The sequence below is a fragment of the Sphaerodactylus townsendi genome, linkage group LG01, assembly GCF_021028975.2.
Source record: "Sphaerodactylus townsendi isolate TG3544 linkage group LG01, MPM_Stown_v2.3, whole genome shotgun sequence".
NCBI classification, from domain to species: domain Eukaryota; kingdom Metazoa; phylum Chordata; class Lepidosauria; order Squamata; family Sphaerodactylidae; genus Sphaerodactylus; species Sphaerodactylus townsendi.
Window position 1 is genome coordinate 27,974,531 of NC_059425.1, and position 25,833 is coordinate 28,000,363.

At 51.4% G+C, this 25,833-nt stretch overlaps 2 protein-coding genes across 3 annotated transcripts; both read left to right on the forward strand.

The window, feature by feature from the left end:
- Positions 1 to 370: 370 nt before the first annotated feature.
- LOC125443558 (uridine-cytidine kinase-like 1) lies at positions 371 to 12,630 on the forward strand. 2 transcript variants are annotated; one of them, XM_048515776.1, is made up of 15 exons: positions 371 to 452; positions 925 to 1,124; positions 3,034 to 3,140; positions 3,257 to 3,427; positions 4,449 to 4,520; positions 4,693 to 4,882; positions 6,605 to 6,666; positions 7,169 to 7,185; positions 8,805 to 8,903; positions 9,122 to 9,215; positions 9,377 to 9,439; positions 9,850 to 9,972; positions 10,065 to 10,172; positions 11,225 to 11,381; positions 11,754 to 12,630. In XM_048515776.1, the coding sequence occupies exons 1-15, from the start codon at positions 409 to 411 to the stop codon at positions 11,825 to 11,827; spliced, it is 1,581 nt and encodes a 526-aa protein (XP_048371733.1). In that variant the 5' UTR covers positions 371 to 408; the 3' UTR covers positions 11,828 to 12,630. The 2 variants fall into 2 exon arrangements, with proteins under 2 accessions (XP_048371733.1, XP_048371724.1); XM_048515767.1 differs by lacking the exon at positions 7,169 to 7,185 and adding an exon at positions 8,205 to 8,224.
- Positions 12,631 to 16,484: 3,854 nt separating this feature from the next.
- DNAJC5G (DnaJ heat shock protein family (Hsp40) member C5 gamma) lies at positions 16,485 to 25,088 on the forward strand. Its single transcript, XM_048515786.1, has 6 exons — positions 16,485 to 16,583; positions 19,908 to 20,026; positions 21,600 to 21,813; positions 21,979 to 22,132; positions 22,398 to 22,481; positions 23,427 to 25,088. Exons 2-5 carry the CDS (start codon positions 19,914 to 19,916, stop codon positions 22,475 to 22,477), a joined length of 561 nt encoding a protein of 186 aa, XP_048371743.1. The 5' UTR covers positions 16,485 to 16,583; positions 19,908 to 19,913; the 3' UTR covers positions 22,478 to 22,481; positions 23,427 to 25,088.
- Positions 25,089 to 25,833: the final 745 nt, after the last annotated feature.

Genomic DNA, 25,833 nt, shown 5'->3' on the forward strand with positions numbered 1-25,833 from the left:
AGCCTGCCTGCTCGGGATCTGAAGCGGAAGAGGAATAAACGGGGAACTTTTGCTTATGATGCAAACTGCATCTGATGAAGCGAGCTCGGACTTAAGGAAAATCATGGTGGAATATATTTTGTTAGTCATTATGGTTCACCGGATACTTGTTCTTATAAACTGAGCAGGCGGCTCCTAATGACTCGGTCTTGCAATTCCCAGCTGGGTGAGGACAGATGCAAGAGGCATCCCTGTAAGACCGCATCTTTAGCGAGCGAAAGGGAGCAAACGGAGGGGCTGCAGCGGTGCCAGTCGGGAACTGTAGTTTCTTCTCTAAGCCGGGCCGAGTGTCTGGATGCGCGCGCACTCAGCCTCCTTCCCGACAGGCACCGCAGCAGCAGGTGGAGGAGTGGCGGGAGTGCGGCCAAGATGGCGGCTCCAGGTGGCGCGGCGGAGGAGGCGCGGCGTGACAGGTAAAGTCCGGGAGGAGCGGGGTGGGGGGACTGGGCGAAGGGGCAAAAGGGGCGCCATTCGCTTCAAGTGCCGGGACTGGAGTTTTCCTTGGCTGCTTCTGCATTGCCGGCTGCCTCCCTGGTGTGAGCGGCGGCGGGAAAAAAGGCGCTGTTCATGTGCTTAGAGCAGGGGTGTCCAACTCTGGCGCCCCAGAGGTTCATGGACTACGATTCCCATCAGCCCCTGCCAGCATGGCCAATTGGCAGGGGCTGATGGGAATTGCAGTCCATGAACCTCTGGGGCGCCAGAGTTGGACACCCCTGGTTTAGAGGCTCTTCACACATATGGAAACGCGGGCTCCAGATCCGCTGCGAAGGGAGGAGAGAGCCAGGCCGCCTCCTTGGTAAAACGGCCCCGATCTGGAAGGGGGGAGTGGAAGAGAACTGCGGGCGATCTCCCTTCTCTCTGACGTGAACCCTTTCTCTTACACAGCGGGAGGCGGGATGACTCGCTGGATACTCTCCTCTCCTGCTTGCCCCTCACCCCCTCGCTTTCCCCACGGAAAAGGACCACAAGCCAGTCAAAGACTGAACCGCCCCTGCTCAGGACCAGCAAACGGACCATCTACACGGCAGGGCGGCCCCCCTGGTACAATGAGACAGGCACGCCTTTCAAGGAGGCCTTTGTGATCGGTAAGGAAGCTTGAAGTTCACCTTGGTGTCTCCCCAGCTTTCCTAGCTGACTGGGGACCCTGCTGTGATTGACTGGTTCTTGCACACCTAGCTATAGATCTCTGGCTTTCGCTTCGTTCTGGTTTCCTGATGCTTCTCCTCTGGAAGAAGAAGAGTTTGTATTTATACCCCCCCCCCCTTTCTCTCCTGTCAGCAGACTCAAAAGGGGCTTACAATCTCCTTTCCCTCCCCCCCCCAAAAACACCCTGTGAGGTGTGTGGGGCTGAGAGAGCTCCAAAAAGCTGTGACTAGCCCAGGGGTAGGGAACCTGCGGCTCTCCAGATGTTCAGGAACTACAATTCCCATCAGCCCCTACTAGCATAACCCTAACCCTGACAGAGGCTGATGGGAATTGTAGTTCCTGAACATCTGGAGAGCCGCAGGTTCCCTACCCCTGGACTAGCCCAAGGTCACCCAGCTGGCATGTGTTGGAATGCATAGGCTAATCTAGTTCCCTGGATAAGCCTCCACAGCTGAAGTGGAATCAAACCCTGGTTCTCCAGATTAGAGTGCACCTGCTGTTAACCACTACTCCCATTACTGCTGACCCATGAACCAAATCCCAGACCTTCCCTTGTCCACTCTTTCCTTTATTGGGGAATGTATTTCCATAGAAGACAAACTAACATTCCAGATGTTCACCAGATCTTTGCTTCCGGCTGGCTGGTTCTAAAGTGTCTGCTGGATTTTGGTGGCGTCTTGGGTGGAAAAAGCATTCATGCTTGCCAGGTTTCAGCACAGCATTGATGGGGCTTGATTACTAGCAGTTAGTTCTACAGATCAGTGAAGAGAAAGGCTGTGAATTACAGAATAGGGAATGCTCTGGAGAGGACACAAGTTGTGTCAGGGAGAAAGACTAAAATATTTATCTAATCATTATTAGTTTTTGCTATTTGTCTTTGAGAGTATGGGGTTCTGAGAGTAGATAACCAGCCCATTCTCCCTTCTTCTTTACTATTCATTGTCCCATTGCTTTGTCCTTGGGTTGTGAGTCCCTGCTTCTTCCAGGTGGACTCAGGTTTCGGCTGTAAGGAGACTGACCCTCAGGACTAGTCTGGTGTCTCTCTAATGGTAGCTCCCGAGACTCTTACCCTTCCACTTTAATGGGACTCTTTAGTTTGGAGAGGAGACGTCTGAGGGGGGTTATAATTGAAGTCTATAAAATTATGCATGGGGTAGAAAATGTTGACAGAGAAATTTTTCTCTCTTTCTCACAATACTAGAACCAGGGGGCATACATTGAAAATGCTGGGTAGAAGAATAAGGACTAATAAAAGGAAACACTTATTCACGCAACGTGTGATTGGTGTTTGGAATATGCTGCCACAGGAGGTGGTGATGGCCACTAACCTGGATAGCTTTAAAAGGGGCTTGGACAGATTTATGGAGAAGTCGATCTCTATGGCTACCAATCTTGATCCTCCTTGATCTGAGATTACAAATGCCTTAACAGATCAGGTGCTCGGGAGCAACAGCTGCAGAAGGCCATTGCTTTCACATCCTGCATGTGAGCTCCCAAAGGCACCTGGTGGGCCACTGCGAGTAGCAGAGTGCTGGACTAGATGGACTCTGGTCTGATCCAGCAGGCTCTTTCTTATGTTCTTATCTCTTCATAAGGTCTCTTTAATCTTTTCATCTCTTCACTCCTCATGGTTTCCCATCAACTGAAGGATCCAGATTTATAAACTACTTTATGATGGTCTCTTCCCAGTGGTGGGATTCAAATAATGTAACAACCGGTTCTGGTGGTGGGATTCAAATAATTTAACAACTGATTGTTTACAAGCACCATTTTAACAACCGGTTCTGCCGAAGTGGTGCGAATCTGCTGAATTCCACCACTGTCTCTTCCCCTCTGCTCTGTTTGCAGGCTTGTGTGGCGGAAGCGCATCAGGCAAGACCACAGTGGCCAACAAAATCATCGAAGCTTTAGATGTGCCTTGGGTGGTGCTGCTCTCTATGGATAGCTTTTACAAGGTGGGTGGCTTTGATACAGCCTTTTGACTTAGCCCTTTGGAGCTAAGGCCTGTCCAGCTAATCCCTGATTTCTATATTTATCTTTTCTGACCACCTTGCCTCTGGTGCTATCCTAGGTGCTGAACAAGGAAAAGCAGCAGCAGGCTGCTTGTAACGAGTACAATTTTGACCACCCTGACGCCTTTGATTTTGACCTACTGATCAGTGTCTTAAGGAAACTCAAAGTGGGAAAGAGTGTTAAAGTTCCAGTCTATGACTTCACCACACACAGCCGGCGCAAGGAGTGGGTATGTGAGGGTAGGGACTGGAAAGAGGAATCTATGTCACTTATGTACCTTCCTGTGGCCACCAAAACTGGTTCTGCTTTAATTGTGTGACTTGTAGTAGCTTCTCTGTTGAATATTTATATGACAACATGGTTTAAGGGATAATGGACACGGGCTCTCAAAAAATGTGGAAAAAGAAGAGCTTAGGTGTATTCAACTTCCAGCTCAAAAAGAAACACTTAAAGATGTGTTTTAAGAAGCTGTTATTGCTACAACTGAAAACATCCAATCCAATCCAAAAACCTTTATTAGGCATAAAACCAGAATACACTCCAAGTACAATAACAGGATCATTGTTACACATCATGTAGAACATGGATTAAAAATGTGGCTTCAACTGCTTCAGAAATTTCTACTTTGGGGCTGTTCAATAGCTTAGACGTTTTTAGTTTGTCTGAGAAAAACATAAATTCTAGAGGTAGTAAAGCTCCCAGATCGGTTCTAATATCATTATACCTTGAACTGAAAACAGAGTGGGCTCTGTTGATACCAGGCCAGGTTCATTGATAGCACTGCAGAATATTTTTAAAAAAGAGAAATAGATGCAGTTGGTTTCTGGGGCCTGAGGCTGAGATTGACTGATGCTAAGTAAAGAAATCCAACCTTCTAATTCAAAACGGTTAGTAGAAACTGTTTGCTTTGAAAGGTAATTTTATTGCACGTGCAAAGGGAGAAACCTGTTCATTTAAAAAAAGCTTGGACGTATAAGATTATGATATCTGAGACTATTTTGCCTCACCAGTGACTTTAAGAGTCCTGTGGGACCGAGCACGTAAGTAGACCATTCCCAAGTAAGGTCTTCACAGAGAGTGGCTTTTTTGTTAAACCTTTAACCTTTGATGGGTTGACGTTAAGAGTCAGGGCAGTGTAGCAAATGAGCTGCTGCTCCGTAGCCAGTGGTCCATTTGAACTGTTTTCCCTTGAAGAGCCTAAGGGACCTCCCCATCCTCTGCTTGGGCCTTAACACTTCCTCTCTTTGCAGAAAACTGTCTACGGGGCCAATGTCATTGTCTTTGAAGGGATTCTGTCCTTTGCCAATAAGGAGCTTCTGCAGGTAGTGTCCTGGGCTACAGAGTGGAAACATGGCTGGTTGGGAAGTGTGTGGGGGGGGGTCTGTCATGGTTCAGGTGTCTCTCCGATGCCTGTTCTTGAACTGTCAAGATTGGGGGAGGCCTCCGCCCATGTCCCCAGCCTATAGTTCTCATCATACCCTGTGGCTCCTTCAGCTCCTGGACATGAAGGTGTTTGTGGACACAGACTCAGACATCCGACTAGTGCGACGGCTGAAGCGGGACATCATGGAGCGTGGGCGGGATGTGGTCGGTGTCATCAAGCAGTACAGCAAGTTTGTGAAACCGTCCTTTGAACAGTACATTGAGCCCACTATGCAGGCAGCGGACATCGTTGTGCCCCGGGGTGAGGAGAGGAGCCTGCTTGGGGCGTGATATGAGGGGAGAGAGACTCGGTGCATGCCCGATAGCCTCTCATGGTGGGAGGAAATGATATTGGGGAAGAATGTGGCAGCTGCTAATGAAAGAAAGGGGGTATGGTGACTTTGGCGTTTGCTTGCTTCATTTGGAGATCTAACAATAATGGCAGTTCCTGCATAGCCTGGTAGATTTTTGCACACAGCTGAAGTCGTTTCCTCCACTGGTGTCTTTGATTTTGTTTTTGCGGATGTCACGTACCCATAGTCCCGTGGTGGCAAACCTTTGGCACTCCAGATGTTATGGACTACAATTCCCATCAGCTCCTGCCAGCATGGCCAATTGGCCAAAGGTTCACCACCACTGCAAGTCTGTATTCAAAGTTCAGGCCTAGGTCAAACAGCCCTTACTCACAAATGTTGAGTCTAAACATGGGCAATCCAGTCAACACCACTCTAGGAGGTGAGGCCAAGGTCAGCATGAAGGAGATAATACACAAACACACATGGTTCAGGTGGCAGCAAGCAGATTTGTTGCTCCCACACTGTCTCCTATTTCCCAGCCTCTTTTCACAGGGTGCTGCCCTGGCAACTGGAGATGTCCAGTACCTGGCTGTCAAGTCAGCTCTGCTCCTACAAACACTTCTCTTAGTTGTCGATGTTAATGTAGCAAGAGAATACTCAGAAGATATCGATGAGCAAGCATGCTACTTATTATGATGATTTTTCACTCAGTGATTTTCTATGCCACCTCTCTACCTACTAGAGATGGCTTTATTGAAGTCAATGTTTGATGAACGCTCAAATATTTTACTCTACAAATGGGTGAATTTGGGGACATACTTCGTTTAAACTGTGCTGGCGATGGGTTGAGAATGAGCTGGGGTGATGCTAGTTCAAGGTTTACCTTGGCTGTGTACTTAGAGATACTCTTGTTCTCGTTGTTCAAACCCTCTTTTCCACTCCCTCTTGCAGGATGGGTTACTGCAATAGACTGAGATAGGGACACTGAAAAAAGTGCTTTGAACATTCTGTGTTATCATTCAATAACATTATCGTAGGTTTGATGAGCTAAATGGGCTCATTGTTGCAATTTCTTGGGAAAATGCCCACATCTTGTTGCCTTGAGATTTCCAGTCTCCACCTTTACAAATATTTATTTTATAATCATGCAGTGTTTTTGTCCCCAGTGGGGACCCAAAGTTGTTTACAACATTGTTTCCCCCTCTTCCTTTTTGTTCTCACAAACGTGAAGTAGGGTTTTTTTTTGTTTTTTTGCTGTCAAGTTGCAACCCTGTGGGGTTTTCAAGGCCAGAAATGAATCAAGGTGGTTTGCCATTGCCTCTGCGTAGCAATCCTGGAGTTCCTTGGTAGTCTTCCATCCAAGTACCAACCAGGGCTGGCCTTGCTTAATGTCTGAGATCTGAAAAGATTGGGCTAGCCTGGGTTATCCAGGTCAGGGCATCAGGCAGGCAGGCAGGCTGTGCGGAAATTACTGGTCCAAGGTAACCCACTGAGCTTCCACAGCAGAACTAGGATTTGAAGCTGACTTTCCCCTCGGTTCTGGTCTCGCACTCTAACTATGACACCGCAGCGGCTGTCCCGTTTGCAGTTCTGTGTTCCCAGAGGAGGAACACCAGACGCCTTAATCTCCCCCCCATCCCAGGCTGAGAAAATGATAATCTCCTCTCCTTTTGCCACCACTTCTTCAGGTGGGGAGAACTTTGTTGCTTTGGACTTGATTGTTCAGCATGTGCACAGCCAGCTGGAGAAGGTAAGAGCGCTTGGGGAGGGGATTCTGGGGTGGGGGGGTGGGGAGGCAGCAGAGCCACTTTCCCTCACCTCCACTGCCGCAGGGTGATCTGTAGCCCCACACTGTCATGCTCCAAGTTACACCTTCCCAGTGCCACCACCCTTTGCTTGAGATCTCAGCCCAGGATGTATTCCTTCTTATCCCCGCCTTTGCCACCCCTCCCCCCAAACCCCGTTCAACAAACTTTAGGCCCTTGCAAATCTCACGCCAGACTCACGTGACCACGGCTCTTCCCAGTCTGTCCCTGGCCGCATCGCACCAAAGCTATCCCTGGATAAATGAGCAGTGGAGGGGTGGGATGCCAGCAGAGCTAGCATCCTGAGCCAGCTGAGCCAGGCCATGGGGCAGAGCTTGCTGTGTGCAGTGACTGGCTGTTCTGTGTTTCTCTCCCCCCCTCCCTCCGCCCCCTGCCTGGTAATGCCTTTGCTGCCTTCCGATGTGGGCTCCTACTGCCGATGCCCAGCGTGAAATCACGGTCAGGTATGACGGCGGCCCCGAAGGAGCAGAACTAGACCCCCTCCTCTCCCCCCCCCCCATCTTGCCTTGCCCCCATCTTGGTGCCTTTCCCTGCCGCACAGCAAGCCAGCCAGTGGGAGAGCAGCTGGGTAGCAGCGGGGGTCTTCCGGTCTGTTCAAGAGGCAGCTGGGGAGGAGGACCTGGAGATGGTGAAGGGAACGTAGGGAGCCCTTGTGGCCTCTGGGTTGTTCTAGAGGGAGAAGCACAAAAGGTTGACTGCTTCCTGGCCTCCTTTGTGGGCTTGCAGTTCTTCTAGAACAGGGGTAGGGAACCTGCGGCTCTCCAGATGTTCAGGAACTACAATTCCCATCAGCCTCTGTCAGCATGGCCAATTGGCCATGCTGGTAGGCTCACTGATCTTGGAAGGCAGACTCTATGGTATTGCATCCCCGCTAAGCTCCCTTCCTTCCCCAGATTCCACCCTCCCCAGGCCCTGCCCCCAAACTTCCATGAATTTCTGTGCTCTGCTTGGTGACTGGGCAGCTCTGCCTTTCTTTCCAAAAGCCGGGAGGGCTTGCTTAGCAGGCCTGAGATATGCTGTCTGGCCACCCCAAGATTTGCTAAAAGGAGCAAAGGAGGTCATGATGTGCTGTCCTGTCTGCTCCTGCTGCTTGGGGGCACTTTTTGAACTTGGCAGTCGCTTCCTGACCACCTTCCCCTTTCCTGTACGTATCCAGCCACCCTGGCTTCCCATGGGGGTCTCTAAAAGATGCCTGCGTACATGTGGCAGCACCTGCCCTGTCTTGCCCATTGGTGGGTGGCATGAACAGAGGAGGAATGCAGCAGCTGTTAACTGTTTTGGCAGCAGAGTTTTGGGGTCCCAGCTGCTCCCCCCCACTTTGGTACTGTGGGGCAGATCTGTTCTTCTGCTCCCCCTCCCCCTGGTGTATGTGGCAGGAAGCTGCTGCCATTTTGCCCCCTCCTAATGCCCTCTGTCTGTCTGTCTCTCTTCTGTCCCTGCTGGGCCTTGGCATCTTCACCAGAGGAAGCTACGCTGGCATATGTGAGGATACTTGGTCTCCTTTGGCTGTTCCCTCCCGCCCTGCCTCCTCCCCTTGTGTGGTGCTTGTTGGGGGCGGGGGGAAGCTGGCAGATGTCTTCCTGCTGTTTCTAGGTGTGGAAATTTGAAGTGGGGTGGGGGGAGAATGACATTTTACGGCCTCATTGTTTGACATCCGTCTGGATAATGGCTTGCTTGCTTGTGCCCAGATTAGCTTGGCACAAGATGCCACCTCCTGGTGCAGTAGTTGCAGCACGACGAATAACCCTCCCTTTTCTCCTGTTTGGCCTTCTGTCCTGGAAGGAGGGCTGCCTCCGCTGTCCAGTCTGCGAGAGCTGGTCCTCTTTTCATGACCCTGAACATCTGTGCCTTGGCCCCTTCTGTAGAGGGGAATTTGGGCTGCCAATGTTGGGAGGGGTCTGGGACCTTCATAGATGGGGTAGCAGAGGAGTCCCATTGAGGCACAAATGTTCATGCAGTCTGCGGACTCTCCTGGACCCTTCATAAGGGGGTGATGAGGTGGTCCTGAGTACAGAATGGCCTCTCTTTCACATGAACCATATGCTGTTCTCTTCCTTCACAGAGCAGCTTTGGCCTCAGCCCACCAGGGACAGCCACTGCCAAAGACGCTGAGCGTCCTAGAGAGCACGCCGCAAGTCCGCGGGATGCACACCATTATCAGGTACTGGGTATGCTGCAATACTGGTCTTTCTTTTGTGGCCACAGGAAGTCAGAATAGCAGCTGGGGATGTTCCCTTGGCCTGGATACTTTGCCAGTTCAGCAGCAGGTTAAGGTAGTATCAATGTTGCTTGGCCTGCCTTGTTCCAGAATATCTTTTAAGGCTGGGAAATGGGAGTAGCCTGAGGGAATGGCCCACTTTTTCTCTCCTTACTCCATAGGAACAAAGATACCACCAGGGATGAGTTCATCTTCTACTCCAAGCGACTTATGCGTTTGCTGATAGAGCACGCCCTCTCCTTCCTGCCACTAAAGGTGCAGCATCCTTCATGCATCTTCCTTTGGAATCCTGGGGGCCCACTAACTAATCTGTGTGGTCCTGATGCTGTGCATAGACCATTTGCCTTGTGTTGGTGACTTCTCTACCTCCTTTTTGTTCCCCCAAGCCTATTGTAGTTTGTCTTGATTTTTTGTAGCCAGTGACCGTGGAAACACCGCAGGGGACAGTCTACGAGGGAAAGCGTTTTCACAGGCAGAGGGTGAGCCACTCTTCTCTCCTCTAGGATGCAAAGGAGAAGGAAGCTGCTATTTTGGGGAGGCTGGGACAGCCTAGGAGCACATGAAGCTGTGGTGCGAAGCCAGACAACTGGACAGCCCACTTTTCTCCCCAGTGAGGATTCAGAGCAGCTCATGACATTGTTCTCTATTTTATCCTCCCAGTATTCCTGTGAGGTTAGTTAAACTGGGAGGGTAACTAGCCCAAAATCATCCTGCATGCTTGCATGGCAGAATGAGGATTCAGACTTGGGCTTATTGAATCAGTTTTATTGTGTTTCCTTGTCAAAAGGATTGCTTGTTTTTAATCGGCCGTACGCAGCTTTGGGTAGTTCTACACTCAAGGGCCATTTATAAAAGAGTTTAGGAGTGGCTGCTGCTTTCTCCCCTCCAGATCACCGGTGTCTCCATCCTGCGTGCAGGCGAGACCATGGAGCAGGCCCTCACAGCCGTCTGCAAGGACATCCGCTTGGGCAAGATCCTTATCCAGACCAACCATGACACAGGGGAACCTGAGGTGGAGCATGGATTGGGGAAGCGAGACCCAACACAAGGGGGGGAGGGGGAGGGGCTGGACTGGCTGACATGGGTCCCTTCTCTTTTTACCAGTTGCACTACCTCCGACTACCCAAGGAAATCAGCGAGGATTATGTCATCTTGATGGACAGCACCGTGTCCACAGGGGCTGCTGCCATGATGGCTGTGCGGGTGCTGCTTGTAAGTGAACACCCTATGACATGTAATGTGTAGACCCACAGAGGGGTGAGTGTGCCGAACTTGCAGCTGGGTCTGGAGATACATGTGCCTTGTATGTTGAGGGTCAGTGCACAAGGACTTCATGAATACTGATGTCCTGAGTCTCCCCATCTGCAAGTTAGGGCCTGGAACCTTCAGGGGTGTGTGTGTTCAGGAATCAGTTTGGGGAAATGGGTAACTTTTGGAGAGCCAGTGTGGTGTAGTGGTTAAGAGCGGTGGATTCTAACCTGGAGAACTCGGTTTGACTCCCCACTCCTCCATGTGAACTATGGACTCTAATCTAGTCAACTGGATTTCCCCCCTTTGCATGAACCCTGCTGGGTGATCTTGGGGCAGTCACAGTTCTCTCAGAACACTCTTAGCCCCACGTACCTCACAAGGTGTTTGTTGTGGGGGATGGGGAGTGAAGGTGATTGTAAGCCACTTGGAAACTCCTTGTAGTAGTGAAAAGTGGGGTACAAATTCAACTTTTCTTCTTATTTTTTTGTTGGCAGAGTGCAAGTCACACAGAACAATCCCCCAATCTGATTAAGGATGAAAGGAACTGCATTATTATATATCACAAAGCGTAGAGGACAGCCTCTGGGTTCCTAATTAGCTGGGAGCAGGGGGAGCAGTGTTTTTGAGAATAAGGAGGAAATTGCCCTACAAATATCAGTCTGAGGACAAACAAGAGGTCACACATAAAAGAATGGCAAGGTCTTTAACTTTACTATCCTATCTAACTGCCCACTTGCCCGCCCTCTGCAGCGTCTCCGGCAGCCGTCTTTCACATCACCTGCTGCCTGGTTCTTTTTAATTGGAGATGCTGAGGATTGGGGGCACTTCCCCTGAGCCCCAGCCCCTCCCTGAAATCTGGGCGGAGTGGAGAGCTCGTAGCTGGATTTGTTGCTTATTTTTTAAAATTACTGATTAGTGACGATCCGTGTTAATTATTTTAACACATAGTTTGCTGTCCCTCAGCCTGGATCCAAGGCTGGGGTATATAAGTATTGTAAATGAATCTGCCACAGGATCACGACGTCCAGGAGGACAAGATCTTCCTCCTTTCGCTGCTGATGGCTGAGATGGGGGTCCATTCCGTGGCCTACGCCTTCCCCCGCGTACGTATCATCACCACGGCTGTGGACAAGAAAGTCAACGAGGAATTCCACATCATCCCTGGCATTGGTAAGTGGGAACTGGCTTGGACAGTCCTCTGAAGCCAAATCTCATTTCAGTTGGTATGTGTGCGTGTCATGCCTGCACACATGGCTTTCCACCAAGCAGGAGCCTTACAGGTTAGGGGCAGGCCTCAAAGAAGTGGTTTCTCAAGCTCTGGTCTCCTTTTTACAGAGGAGGTTGGAAATACATGGGCCAGTCGCAGCTGTTTTAGAGCAAGGAACTGTGGCATAGAATCCAACCTTCAGTGGGGGAGGAAAGACCCAGCTAAGGATTTACCCCTTAGTGAGAAACTGGTTTAACGTCTGGAATTTTCTTAGACCAGGGCAGTCCTGTTTTTGCTATCTCGTGGGTAAGAAACTTGCCTTTCTTTCCTGTTAGGCAACTTTGGAGACAGATACTTTGGCACTGATAGTACCGCGGGTTGGTACGAGAGTGACGGCGTGGACTGCTGAGCTTGTTCGCTGGAGCAGCACTTCATCTCTTTGGTGGTGGTGGTGGGGGCATGGTGGAGGGGGCATGCCTGCAGGCAGCCTTGCCACGGGCACTGCCACAAGGACCACTGCAGCTGTTAGCAGAGCCACAGTTCTGCAGGTGCCTCCTTCTCTGGCGAATCAGATGGAGAACTGCTGCTGCCACCTCCTTGTCCATACAGTCCCCTCTTGATATTTATTGGTATTTATAGGGTACCTGGTTTCCCTCCTGGCACTCCGGCTACTGTGCTGGCTGGATTTATTGAGGCCTGACGTGGTAGCCCAGGGGCTCTGTTTGAGGGGACTATCCCACAGTAGCCCCTAAATTGTCCCAGTACCCCATTTATGCTCTTTATGGCTCTCTCACAGGCTGGGCAGGGCTTGATGCAAGCAGGCCTCCGCAGTACGACCCTGATGTTCTGGTCTGGGAGGCTTCTCTGGCTGTTGCCTCGTTCACAACCTTCCTTTCTGGGCACATTGCCACCCCAACCCTTCCTCTGAAAAGGGCCGCACCAGCCTTCAGCGCTGCCAACATGGCAATAAGGGATCCATCCTGGGGGCAGACCACTGCTTCCCTTCTGCCCAGAACTGGGCCTATTTTCCTCCAAGTGACTATTGACTTGGAACGGACTCTGGTCACCTGCACACTCCCTTTGTCCTCTTTGCAGATGGGTGAATGGGGAGCGAGGGGCTGTCCTGCCCACCCTCTCACCTGCTCTGTATTGTCAGTACTGTACTCAGCTGCCTTCCTTGCTTTTGTACGTGATAATAAAGACCTACACAAATTTGTGCTCGTTTCTTTTGGGGCGGTGCCTCTTGGCTGGTCAGGCATGGAGCTCTTGTTGGCCTTTGACAGCAGTGAGGAAGGGCTGGGTTAGGGTACTGGGCCTAAATGGCGCCTGCAGGTATGACTACCTCCCCATGCACCACTCCCCTGCCTGGCTCCCCACACCCCACTTACGGGACCCAGCAGGGAGGCTGGTGGAAGCTGGGGCTCAGCGGGAAGGACAGAAGCCAGCCTGCAGGGAGCCCGGGAGGGGGCGGGGTGCCATAGCATGCACCTTGTTTTGTTATGGGGGGGTGGGTTCCTGGCGCCCCTCCATGTGATGAAATGATACCATTGAATCCTAATGGTACTGTACTGTGGAGAGCAGTTTTGGCTCATTACAACTCCAAATTTCACGTTCGTATTCTAATTTTTAATTTCAAAACACACATGTTTTAGTTTCCATTTGTGGCAGAAAAGTGGGATCTAACAGCACACTCCTGGGGGAGTTGCACATGGCCGGTGGTGGCACAACAAGGGTGCAGCTGAGCCACCTCCTACGCAGGTAACTCTGCTGCACCCAGCCCTAGGAAAGCAAAAACTAAAAGCAACAGGGGAAGAGGGAATGTGGCGCATGAGTGTTGACATGGAGGGGATGTGAGAAGTGCTATGACCAACAGGTCAGCCACCAACCAGTGGAGCAGGGGAGGAGCGACAGGAAGGAGCTGGCCCAGGGGCTGGGAAAGGGTGGGGCTAGGGAAAGGAATGGCATGGGAGGGAGGGAGGTCACAGACGTGTGGTTGTTGTTATTATTATTTATTAATTACATTTCATAGACCGCCCAATCCCCAAAGGGCTCTGGCTGATGGCTGCAAAGGGGGCACAAAAAACCCCTGGGAGCGGGCAGGCCACAACTCGGGGGGGGGGGTCAATGGAGGGGGGCACACCCCCATAGGTGGGGCCATTCATCAAGGGGGGTTGTTGGGGTTCTCCCTGCAAGTGCATGCAGCTCCCCCGGGACTCTTCTACCAGTCACCAATCAATAAGAACTTCCCGAAGGGAGAAATGTCTTCGGCGCTTGGAACTCCCACAACCGGTGAGAGCTGGATAACCCACCCCCTGCCCAAGTGCTGCCCTCTGTGGTAGGAGTGGGTTGTCCTTACGCAGAGCAAGAACTTTTTTTGAGAGTCCAGCTATGGGGACTGGACATGGGAATGGGACATCTGATTAGATGGCTGTTCCCATGCCATGCAGGCCCTGCTCTTCCATGCCTTGTGTGTGGTTTTCAAGCTCAGATCACGCCAAGTCCCACAATGGTCATTTAGGGGATTGGCCAGGCTCCTCTTGGATTGTGTTATCCCTCAACAAGACTGTGCCCCCCCCCATCCCGCTGCCTGATGGCTTGACCCCAACAAGGTGTCATCACGCTGCCCCTGGTCACTCTGGTCTTTCAACTGTTGCCGCAACCCCTTTGAAGGCCACAGCAAGTATATTCTAATTTTTGGATTGCAGCCTAACAGAATAGGGGCACCCACAACATAGCACTGCTGTGAGCCCCTCTGCTGCCTCCGCACCTTGCAGGCAGACTGGAACCAAGTGGCCTTGTTCTCCCTGCCCCTGATGACCAGGACGCTCCCATGGATGGCCCGCTGTGACTAGTGGAAGGTGCCTCTGCAACCCCTTTCCCTCCCTCTCAATGGCCCATATCCAGCAGTGTCAGCAAAGGGCAGATGGCCTCATTTTAGGTCAGTGTGGTGCCTGGTTTTAAATAGAGGCACCAGTCCCCCACGGATGGGCCACCCTCCAGGTTCTTACGACTCCAGCAGAACTGGTTGTTAAAATGGTGCTTGTAAACAACCGGTTGTTAAATTATTTAAATCCCACCACTGGAACCGGTTGTTTAAATGATTTGAATCCCACCACTGGGCAGATATGTGAACCTGTTAGGTGCAAAGGCAGCCTTGACAATCGGCAGTCCCTCCTTGGCTGCAAGGAAGGCCAATCCCCAGCAGAGGGCGGTGGGGGTCAGGGTGGTGGTGTCTGGGGTTGCCAGTGCAGCTGTTGTAGCTGCTCAGACACAAAGAGACTTTGCTGTCCCTGTGTGGCGCCCGTTGTGGAAGCTCACCCATGTGGTGCCTTTTGTGGCAGCTGCTCTCCCTGTGCTCCTGCCACCACCTTGGCAGCCTTTCTTTTATTTTGGGTTTATATTCTCCCCTTCCCCAGCCAGAGACCAGGCTCAGGGCAGCTTACATATAAATAATACACAATATGGTAACATTCAGCCCAATAACATCTAAAACCCAACTCAACATAAACTTTTAAAAACTTTCCTCCCCTCTTGCTCCCCTCTCACTTTTTAAAGACCCCATGGCAGAATACCTTCAGGCAGCATCCTGTACCACAAGCCCCTCCTTGTGGGGTTTGCTGGGTTCTAGCTCCGTTTTTTAAAATTCCTCCAAGTCCTGGTTGCCATTGGACCCTGGGTAAGGAGCCTGGCCAGCACCCGGGGACGTGCATTGGCCAGGGCACAAGTTGCTATCCTGAGCAGTTCGGCACCTTAGAGGCTCAGGCGGCCTTGCCCCAATTTGTGTGCGTTCAAGAAATAGTTATTATGGTGCCCTATGGATTGCACCACGGTTTTGGCAAGCGTACATTTCTGCTGGAAAAAATGGCTATTCCTGGGCTAAAGGGCTCGGGGACTTTGCTGGTCCTGGCCCCCAGGCACTCCACGCCACTCCCAGAGCAGTCTCTTCCCCCGCCCGGTAATACAGATAGAGGTAGCACGCAGCAGCAGTCACCAACGCAGGACGATCTTTAACCTCCACGTTTCTCTCCTCGGTCGACGATGTTAAACGCCTCGACTGCCTGCAGAGATTGTGGAATCACATTTCCTTTCACTTCCGGCTTCCACCCAACAGCAGAACAAAGTTGGGTGGTTGCTCCAACTGAACTGTCTGAACATATGACGAAATCTTTAGCTAGCCTTTGCAACTTTGCTTCCAGAACAAGACTTGTCGCGCTCGCTAGCATGAGTGCCATTTCCCCGCAGAGTGGAGCCTTCCTACACTTAAGAGGAAGATTCCTCAGGCTGGCTGGAAGAAGTCCTTCCAGCCCGAGAAACGATATATGCCCATCGTAGCAAGCATTAAGAACTAGCCTGCTGGATCAGACCAGAGTCCATCTAGTCCAGCATTCTGCTACTCGCAGTGGCCCACCAGGTGCCTTTGGGAGCTCACATGCAGGATGTGAAAGCAATGGCCTTCTGCTGCTGCTGCTGCTCCTGAGCACCTGGTCTGCTAAGGCATTTGCAATCTGAGATCATCTGAGATCAAGCATTGATCTTAGAGCGAACAAACATGGCACAGCCTGGCGAAAATTGCCCAAATAAGTCCCTGGCAGAGAGGAAAGCAACGGTGGTGTATCTTTGGAGGAAGGGCTGGTAGAGCACATGAATGGCTTTGTACGTTGGAGGTCCCAGATCCAAAATGCCCCCTGCAAAAACCGCCTCGGGTCAAATCAATGGAATTATTCCTCCTCCACCCCGAAGTTATACCATGAAACCACGGCGGGCATAATTCATTCTGCCATAGAGACTGGAAAACCCACTTGGCCAAACAGTTTGACCGCAGAAAGAACATTTTTGCCCTCAGCTTGGATTAGTCATATTTCCATTCATGACTCCGATCTAGCCCGGGGCTTCTCTATGGTGGAAACTCCCGGCGGTGGAATGTCTGGTATACCTCCAATTTTGTACCGGAAGTGTTTGTTCTCTTCTACCTCTATGGGGAGGTAGGGTAAATCTTGGCCACTCCTTGATAGGTTTCGGTGTGCATTCGTGCGCGTGCGCCCGAGCTTTCAGCATACAGGTTAGAGCAAAAATACTTCCGAGCATGCGCAGTACGAGAAACAGGGCCGGGTCGGATCGGAGCAGTGTTCTGGGGAGCCGAGAACCAGGGCTGGTAAAGGCCGCAGGTTTGTGAGAAGAGGGCGGGAAGGAGACGCGAGGGGGCTTCGCTGGTGCTTTGCTTAGGGTTGTCGTAGGGGTTGACGTCGCTCGGGTGACGTCGTCACCCTGGTGTTGCGTCACTCTGCCCTCCCAGACGCCATTGTGGAAATTCCCTTCTGTTTGGCTGTGTGGGTGTAGAGGTTGCCTGGGTTGAGGCTGCTCCCGTTGTCATAGTTGCAGGGGGCGGTGGTGGCTGTGTTAAAAAGGGAAACATTTCCCTGCACAGCACCCCACTCGACTTGCAGGTCATGTAGAAGATGCGGGGGGGGGGGGGGGCTTCAAAGTGTGGGGAGCAGCAGGAAGTCTCTACACTGGAGTAGGAGGTAGTGCTGGACCCTAATTGGGAATCCCCAGTTCAAATTCCCACCCCGCTGACAAGTTTGCACTAGTAAAAGAACTGTTTTGCAATTAATGGATCAGAAAGATGCTTCAGTAGAGAGCTAGGGATTGTCTTGCCGACAGTTGCTGTGAGTGTGTTGCTAATGTGTCATTTCAGCATTGCTTAATATGGCATGTTTAAATGGTTCTCCTTTGTTTCACCTTTTTAAGGATTGTGTAGGTTTCAGATGTCTGCAATCCAAGCATTACCATCCTGTAGATTGTATTTGATTGGCACTGTGTAATCTGCCTTCAGTCTTAGGGAAACGTGGTGTATATACAATGTAAAGACAATAACAGTAGGAAAGACTGAAGACCACAGGAAAAGAGGAAAAGCCAACGTGAGATGGATTGACTCTATAATGGAAGCCCTCAGTTTGCAAGATCTGAGCAATGATAGGCTGTTTTGGAGGACATTAATTCGTAGGTGACTGGTTGGCACTTAACGCACACACACCTTTAAATAGGTCTACTGACTTATTTAAAAATACTTTACTAGTTGCGTGAGGTTGCCCTGTACCTGTCAGCAGTGTTGTGAGGAGGACATGAGGACCAGGTAGCCATGTTAAATCCCTCTCAACTTCTCAAAAGAAAGGTAGGGTAAAATGTACTGGAAAAATAACCAGGATTTCAAGAGCAGACCAGTCTGTAGGGGATGGTCTTTTGGGCATCACAAAAACTTGATGTGCTTAAACTTGAATCATTTCCCCCCCCCCCCCCCGAGTATTCACTAGGATGGGTGCTGAATTCCGAATCCCCATGTCTGATGTTTATGAGTTTGGGGCCTGGTCTGTTGCTATTTGCCTAAGTGTTTCCAGATCTCCTGCCCACCTGTTTTATGCTCCCAACTCAAAGTGGAACTGATGTGTGAATCCCACCAGGAGACCTATTTTCAGGGGAGGAAAGTTCCTGATTGCATTTCATCGTGGGCTCCTCGAATGGCGTCAGTGCACATTCAGAAACTTATTTATATATTTATATGCTGTTTTCCCTGCCCTTCCCCCAATGGGCATATCATTCTTTCTTCCTCACAATGACCGTGAGGCAGGTTAGGTCTTACTGGCCCTAGGTCCCCCTTTGAGATTCTTCTAGGACAGGTATTGTCAAAGTCAGTTCGGTGGGTCTCTCTCCAGATTTTTTAGTGAGATCATAGCCTCCTTATCATCCCCTGCCAGCATGATGCTGGCAGGGGATGATGGGAACTGTAGTCCATAATATCTGGAGGGCCATGAGTTTGACTCCTTGTAGTGGAGTGGGGATTTAAATTGGGATCTGCCAGGTTTTTTCCCAACAATTGCACAGCTACATCATGCTGGCTGAAGGAGCGGCAGAGAGGTCACTTTTCCTGCAGGACTGCTTTCACCTTTTTCATGCTGGCCTAATCACAGGTGGCTTTATCTGCAGCCCCTGAGGCCTTTCAGCCTAAATTTAGAATAACAATCAAGAGGGGATGGGGTGTTGTCTCCAGCCAACAGCAAGGGAGCATTCCTTGCGCTGACAACTGGGACAGTTCCCCCAACTTGGGCTGCCTTGTAGTGTTGGGGGTTTAGCACAGCCCCAGACGGCAAAAGCTTCTTGGCTATGGAGACCCTGCGGCCTCCTTTCTACTAGCTTAGCATTTGTTTGGCAGGATACAGAGCTGAATGGCTCAGGCCTTTGCAGCCTAATCTGGTTAAAGAGTGTCAGTTTCCCAAAGCCTGCTCAGGCTGACTTAACCTCATTGTCCTCCTCATGCCTGAAGCAAAACTGTAAAACTCTAGAAAAGATTTAGGAGAGAGTGGGCTTGTGGTAAGACAGTCCCTGAAAAGGTAGTCTAGAATACCTTACATCCTGGAAGGTGCCTTGAGGCTTTGCGGCATCACAACCTGGGAGATTGAGTCAGGGCCAGGTCACTATTAACCTGTGATCCGGTCTTTCACTGAACTGCTGGGAGCTGAGACTCTGGTGTTGATTTAGCCAAGACACCCCAATGAGGGGCTAGGCTGGTGTTGAGTTCTGCAACCTTGGGTGATAGTACATGGGAAAAGGGAGGGCGTTACCCACCCTGCCATTTTGTGGAGGTAGCCCTGTGCCTGTCAGCAGTTGGCCAAATTGTCCTGTGCACGCCAGTGTGGGACTGGCAGCTCCTTCTCTTTCTTGCTTGCCTCTGTGATGTCAGGACTCCTGGATAAACGTTTGCCCATCTGTCTGGTTGACCCTTGCTAGGGTGGATTACCTTGGATGCCCTAGACCAGGGGTCTGCAACCTGTGGCTCTCCAGAGGCTGATGGGAATTGTAGTCCATGAACATCTGAAGAGCCACAGGTTGCAGACCCCTACCATAGACTCAGCACAATCTTCAGGTTTTTAGCAGTTTGGGCTCTGATTGGGTGGAGTTCCAGGTTGGAGCAGGCCCACGTTTTTGAGATTGGGATATGCTACCCCTCCTGCTCTTTGGAGAGGGAGGAGCTGAGAGTGGCCAGCTTGTGGTCACATGGTGGCCCATCTAAGCTCTGGAATTTGTTTCCTTATCCTGGGCGGGCCAAGACTAAGCACAGTGGTTAGGCAGATTATATTCCCACAGCACGCAGAATACTTTCTTAGCGTTCCAGCAGAAAGGCTTTGTATGAGCCAGGATCCAGAGCTTTGGTTGGCCTTACCAGTGTGTGGCTCTGGGCAAGGTGGAGGCCTTTGACTGCCACGGTGCTGCTGCCTCCATTGTGGAGAGGAACAGGAAGAAGCAGCTTCTCTCTGGATCTTGCAGCCTCTGGTCTTAGGCTGGAACTTCTTACTTGGCTTTTGTGATGCTGCACGTCGAACCCCACCAGGGCCAGCATGGCCGGGCACATTGATAAGCTGTGCTCTGGCTCTGCTCTGTCTTCACCTGCACACCTGTCTCCTCTGCTCAGTTCCTTGTGCTGTTGTTTGGCTTAGAGCAAGATGGCGGACGCCGGTCGGCCCCAACGCAAGATGTCCCGTGCCGGGGAGAGCTTATACCACATCCTGGGGTTGGAAAAGGGGGCTTCTTCAGAGGATATCAAGAAGGCTTACAGGTAGGGCATATTCCCTGGCAGGACATTCTGCCAGCTCCCATGAATTGGAGATTCAGGGTGATCCCTCCTCCACAATATACCTGTCCCCCTAGCTCTGGAGCAGCCATGGCACAGTGGCTAAGAACAGGTGCACTCTAATCTGGAGGAACCGGGTTTGATTCCCTGCTCTTCCACCTGAGCTGTGGAGGCTTCCTTGGGGAATTCAGATTAGCCTGTGCAGTCCAACATGCATCAGCTGGGTGACCTTGGGCTAGTCACAGCTCTACGGAGCTCTCTCAGCCCCACCTACCTCACAGGGTGTTTGTTGTGAGGGGAGAAGGGCAAGGAGATTGTAAGCCCCTTTGAGTCTCCTTGCAGGAGAGAAAGGGGGGATATAAATCCAACTCTTCTTCTTTTGTGTGTGTGCTGTTGAATCACATCTGACTTGTGGCAGCCCTTGAGGGCAAAGCAAGAGACAGTCAGGTGGTTTGCCGTTGCCTGTCCTTGCATCACAGCCCTGGAATTTCTTGGAGGTCTCCCATCCAAATAGTTGCCAGGGTCAACCCTGCTTGACTTCTGAGGGCATAGCTAGGTCCGGGAACCCCTGAACATACAAGGTGGGGTTTCCAATTATCACCGTGTTGCTGCTACTGAGTGGAGCAGGGTTGTGCTGTGCTGCATGCTCGCTGGATACATCCAAAGAGGTGGCAAGTAGGGACCTCCCAAGCTAGCATATAGCTGCTCTGCAGCAGGGTGCTCCCTGGAGAGTTTCTGAGGCCATTTTGCCTCTAATGTAAGAATGCACTCTGCTAGTGGCTGAAATAGGGCAACGCAAGCCAAGGGGCTCATAATCCCAGGTGGCTAACCAGGTCAGCCTTTATTTCAGAATAGAGCGGGAATCCACGAACCTCTTCATGATTCCACAAACCTCTTCATGAATAACAACACTTACTCCATCTTACATCTTGGTGAGCCAGAGCTCACTTTTCTCAGATTCATCTGCTGAGGTGAGCTCTGGAATAAATACTGCTGGAATAAATACTGCTAGTCCATGAAGTGCCACTGGACTTTGGGCTATTTCATGCTGAGTCTGTCACGGTCAAAGCCACGAGTGTCACAAAATTCCTCTGCCCACCCAAGGCCCAGACCGGCAGAGATAAATCGCACTCCAGTGGGAGATGAGATTCACATTTAGAAGAAGGTTGGATTTGTATCCCCCCTTTCTCTCCTGTAGGAGACTCAAAGGGGCTTACAATCTCCTTGCCCTTCCCCTCTCACAACAAACACCCTATGAGGTAGGGGGGCTGAGAGAGCTCAGGAGAACTGTGACTAGCCCAAGGTCACCCAGCTGGCGTGTGTGGGAGTGCACAGGCTAATCTGAATTCCCCAGAGAAGCCTCCACAGCTCAAGCGGCAGAGCGGGGAATCAAACCAAGTTCCTCCAGATTAGAATGCACCTGCTCTTAACCACCACGCCACTGCTGCAGTGGAAACTTGCTGCCCTCCTGCATCTGGAGCAGAGCGAATAGAAGCAGTCCCAAGAGTCTTTTATCCCCTTAGTCCTTGCCTGCAACCTCACACCACCCTTCTTCCAGGAAACTGGCATTGAAGTACCACCCGGACAAGAACCCTGATAATCCCGAAGCGGCAGAGAAATTCAAGGAGATTAACAATGCCAATACGACCCTCAGCGACGACAACAAGCGGCGAATATATGACGAGTATGGCTCGATGGGACTCTATGTGGCCGAGCAGTTTGGGGAGGAGAGCGTCAAATACTATTTCCTCATGTCCAAGTGGTGGTTCAAGGTGAGCGATTGGCTGGCCTGTGCCACAGAGCAGGGACCCGAGCACAAGCCCATGGGGCCCATGCAGGATGAGCTGGGAGAAGGGAGTGTCTGAGGTCACTCCTGGAGCAGCGGGGAAGTTGAGCGCTATGCCCGGCTGCTCACCCACACCTCTTGCCTTCCCCAGCCGCTGACCATATGCTGCAGCTTCCTCACCTGCTGTTGCTGCTGCTGCTGCTGTTGCTTCTGTTGCGGGAAATGCCGCCCTCCTGAAGATGAGGACGCTTACAAACATGTGAACCCCGAAGACCTGGAGGCCCAGATCCGTGCCGAGGATGAAGGTGAGCATTTACAGAGGAAGGGGTTTTGGTTTGGTCTGGTCCTGCCAATGTTTACACCATGTTGGAGTCACAAAGGAATGGAGCAGCTGTCTGTCACACTTGTGGTTAAGTCTGGGAGCTGGTTTATTGTTATCTTATTTTATTTTATTGGATTTATATCCTGCCCTATCTCTGGAGGGTTGACAGGGTCCTTGTTTCAGGAGCTGGAGTACAGCCCAGAGTGGGCTCCTGCCAGCACATCTCACAGACTTTGTTTCTTCTCTAGGTGTCAGTGCTATCCGTATGCAGCCCACCCCCAGTGCCACATTGCACACCACGGATGAGACTCGGGCCCCTGAGCCATGACCATGTGAGTAGCACAGGCCCCTTTCCCTCGGGATGTGGAGGGGGAGGAAATCAGGGCTGCAGAAGGAACCCACCAGAGGCTGCTGGCTGATTTTGTGTTTCTGGACAAACCCAAGCAGAGCTGTTGTTCCTGAGCATTGCAGGGCCGCCAGCCAGGATCCAAGATGGCTCTAACCAATGACGTGGTTGCTGCATTGGTGGGCTGAGAACAGGGCAGAGTCTGTGCATTCCAAGTCTTCACTTTCCTTGAGGCTGTGATTTGAGGATCTTCTTTCCAAAGCTTACTACCAGCTGGGCACAAATGTTGAGGACAGGGAATGAAGCCCCGCCCCCACCACATGACTCAGTTGGCCGGTCAGGTGCAGCTCTTCTGGTGATCTTCTGGAGCCTCACGTGTCTCATTAGGTGAATTACACAGTTGACTTCTCAAACACGACACGTTGGATGAGGCATCCGCTCCCACCCTTCAAGTGGAGGGTGCAAGACTGTCCCATGAGCTAGGGAAGGTGTGGCTATATCAGATGTTGTCCCTTGGACTCTGCGGTTGGCAGGGCAGGGTTGTTTGGCTGGCAGTGCTGTGCCAGCTGAGGCTCTGGTGCAAGGCAGCCCTTCCTGAGTCACCTGACTTTCTGGTACATTTGCAGTTCTGGCATGGAACAGCAGGGGGCATCTGGTGCTCATTTGGTCTGTCTTTCGCTGGGTCAGCCCGACCTGTTTGTAGGGTGATAGAGTTGTGAGGCTGGCCAGGGTAGGCTTTCGTTCCCTATTCTTTGACCAGTCTTCCGAGGTCCAGATCAGTCAGGGCTGCAGGTGGGATACATGGCTTTGCACAGAGAGATATTTCCCCCCATCTCCTGCCACCCCCCCCCCCTCCCCCCCCGGGCAACTCAACCAAGCTTAGTGATCCATTGAGCTTCTAACCCTTGTTTGTTCTTCTCTTCTTCGTCAGAGTCGCTGCCAGTCGCAGTACAGCCTCCACCTTCTACAACCATTCCAGAGGACCCCCCATAGGCGTGGATTGCTGTGGGGACCTATTTTCAGTTCCTTTGACCCTTGAACTGCGGGCAGAGAGCACCCCCATCCCTTTGGAACCGAGAGGCCCTGAGGCTCCTGCCCCACGTATAGGAGGGTACCCACGCACTTTCCCACCACCATGCCATGGTGTCGATCTCAGGGAACGCAACCAAGGACTTGCTCAGACCTTGCGAGATTCCTTGCTTTGAAGGAACACGGCTTTGCCTCCGCATCGGAGAAAGAGGACTGGCTATGGAAGCAGCCAATTATGGCCTGTGGTTCCCCAGCGATAGGCCACATCCTTGGTGCTGGGCTGCAGGGTGCTTGGTCAGCCGGTCTGCAGTTCAAAAGGGTGGTAGATATGGGGAGTGTCAGTAGTCATCACCCCCAGCCAGATTTGCCCCCTGGCTGTGATCTCCTGCTGTCCATTGACACTGACCAGCAGAAACCCAGCTCATAGCAGGGGAAGGGGCTGTGACCTGTCCCCATCTGTGCTGCCGGGTGGGACAAACCACCCTTGCCATGACACCCCTCTGGGCACCAGCATGGCCCTCTTCTTGTCCTGTGTGTTGGTGCCAAACCGGACTCAAGCCTGGCACACGAAGCTTAGCAGGACCCAGTATTCTTGCCGGGTAAGGCTGGAGGCTGATCACCTCCTGAGGCACGCCGGTCCAATCACTGGCTTCAATCACTGTGTGGGAGCTCAGCGGCTCCAGCTCCCCTTTTTCTCCCTGCTTCGGCGGGGCAGCCCTGGGGAAAGGGCTGTTTCTTCACACTGTGATCAGGAATTTTTGTTACAGTTTTTCTCAGCACAATTAAAGGTTTCGGAAGGAAGGAAAGAAAGGGCGACTCTTCTGCTTTCAATCTGTTTCCAGCATGAGGAGGGATTCCCACAGGATCTTGGGAAGAGGGAGGCAGTGCTCTGTGTGTGTGCGTGCGTGCGTGCTTGCGTGTATGCCTGCCCAAGAGCCCCGCCTAGCCTGGGAAGTTTAGGTTAGCCAGTCCCAGGCAGAGGTGAGCAGTTGCCCTGTGTTATCAGCAGCAACCATCTGCTTGTGCTTCCAAGGGCCTCTTTTCTGTGGGTTTCCCATAATTTTGGTGCGTCTAGGTTTTTTGAGGGGGGGTGTAGAAAGGAGTAGCTGTTAGTACCCTAAAGAGCTCCAAATAGCTTCTTGGTGCAGTCGTGCAACTGTCCATCAGGTGCTGAACCAGCGTGTTGTCTCCCCCAAGCATCTTGTGTTAATGAGTTCCCCATCCAAGCTCCCAACACGCTGTGTAAATGCAGGCACCTACAGCAGTACAAGGTGGTACAGATGGTATTCTGGTAAAGGGGTAAAGAAGCATTGCTTCATTGTCCATGTGGGGAGTGGTGAATGTTACAGCAAGAAATGGCCTGTGGGGGCAAGGTGAGGGGACCTGTTGTGTCCTGGGGACTCTGGGCAGTTCAGGTCTCTTGGATGACACACACATGGCAGATTTGCTAGCCTTTAGCTCTGACCTCCTGTCCTGGGAACCAGCATGTTTTGACACAGGTTTGAAGAGACCATTAACACTTTGTTGTATTTTATGGTGGGAACAATAAACAGATTGCCATTTCTTTGATGTGACCTCTGTGCAATGGTTGGTTACCCTGCACATGTGGGGATGGGGTAGGAATCATATACATTAGCTGCCAAGTCAGGAAAATTGTTAGTGTAGGAGTTTGCAAGCTTGCAGATTACACAGCACTTCACATGGCAAAAGGGAGTTCACTTCCATCTCCTGGCCAAAGTTCAGGTTCTCTTATGCCAAACTGAGCACCTTTGAGAAAATTCTGGTCCCCAACCATAGCAAGTTAATATATTTCAAATATTTGTCTAAGCGCTTTTAAAATCCAGAGTTTTTTTTATTCTGACCACTGTATGGCACTACTGTGGCTCTGCGAGCATTGATGATGAGGGATGGAGGGGCAGTGCCCCCTTCACATGGGCTCCAGGACAACCGATTACCCCACAGCTGAGACAGCATCTGGGGTGTGCTGTAGTGAGCTATCTATTCCCCCTTTCCTTGTCCAGCGGGACTTTCTGGTTATATCTGGGCTGGTGCCTAAAAGTGGGAAGGGAATTGGAGACAGCTATAAGAACATAAGAGAGAGCCTGCTGGATCAGACCAGAGTCCATCTAGTCCAGCTCTCTGCTACTTGCAGTGGCCCACCAGGTGCCTTTGGGAGCTCACATGCAGGATGTGAAAGCACGTGGTCTGCTAAGGCATTTGCAGTCTCAGATCAAGGAGGATCAAGATTGGTAGCCATAGATCGACTTCTCCATAAATCTGTTCAAGCCCCTTTTAAAGCTATCCAGGTT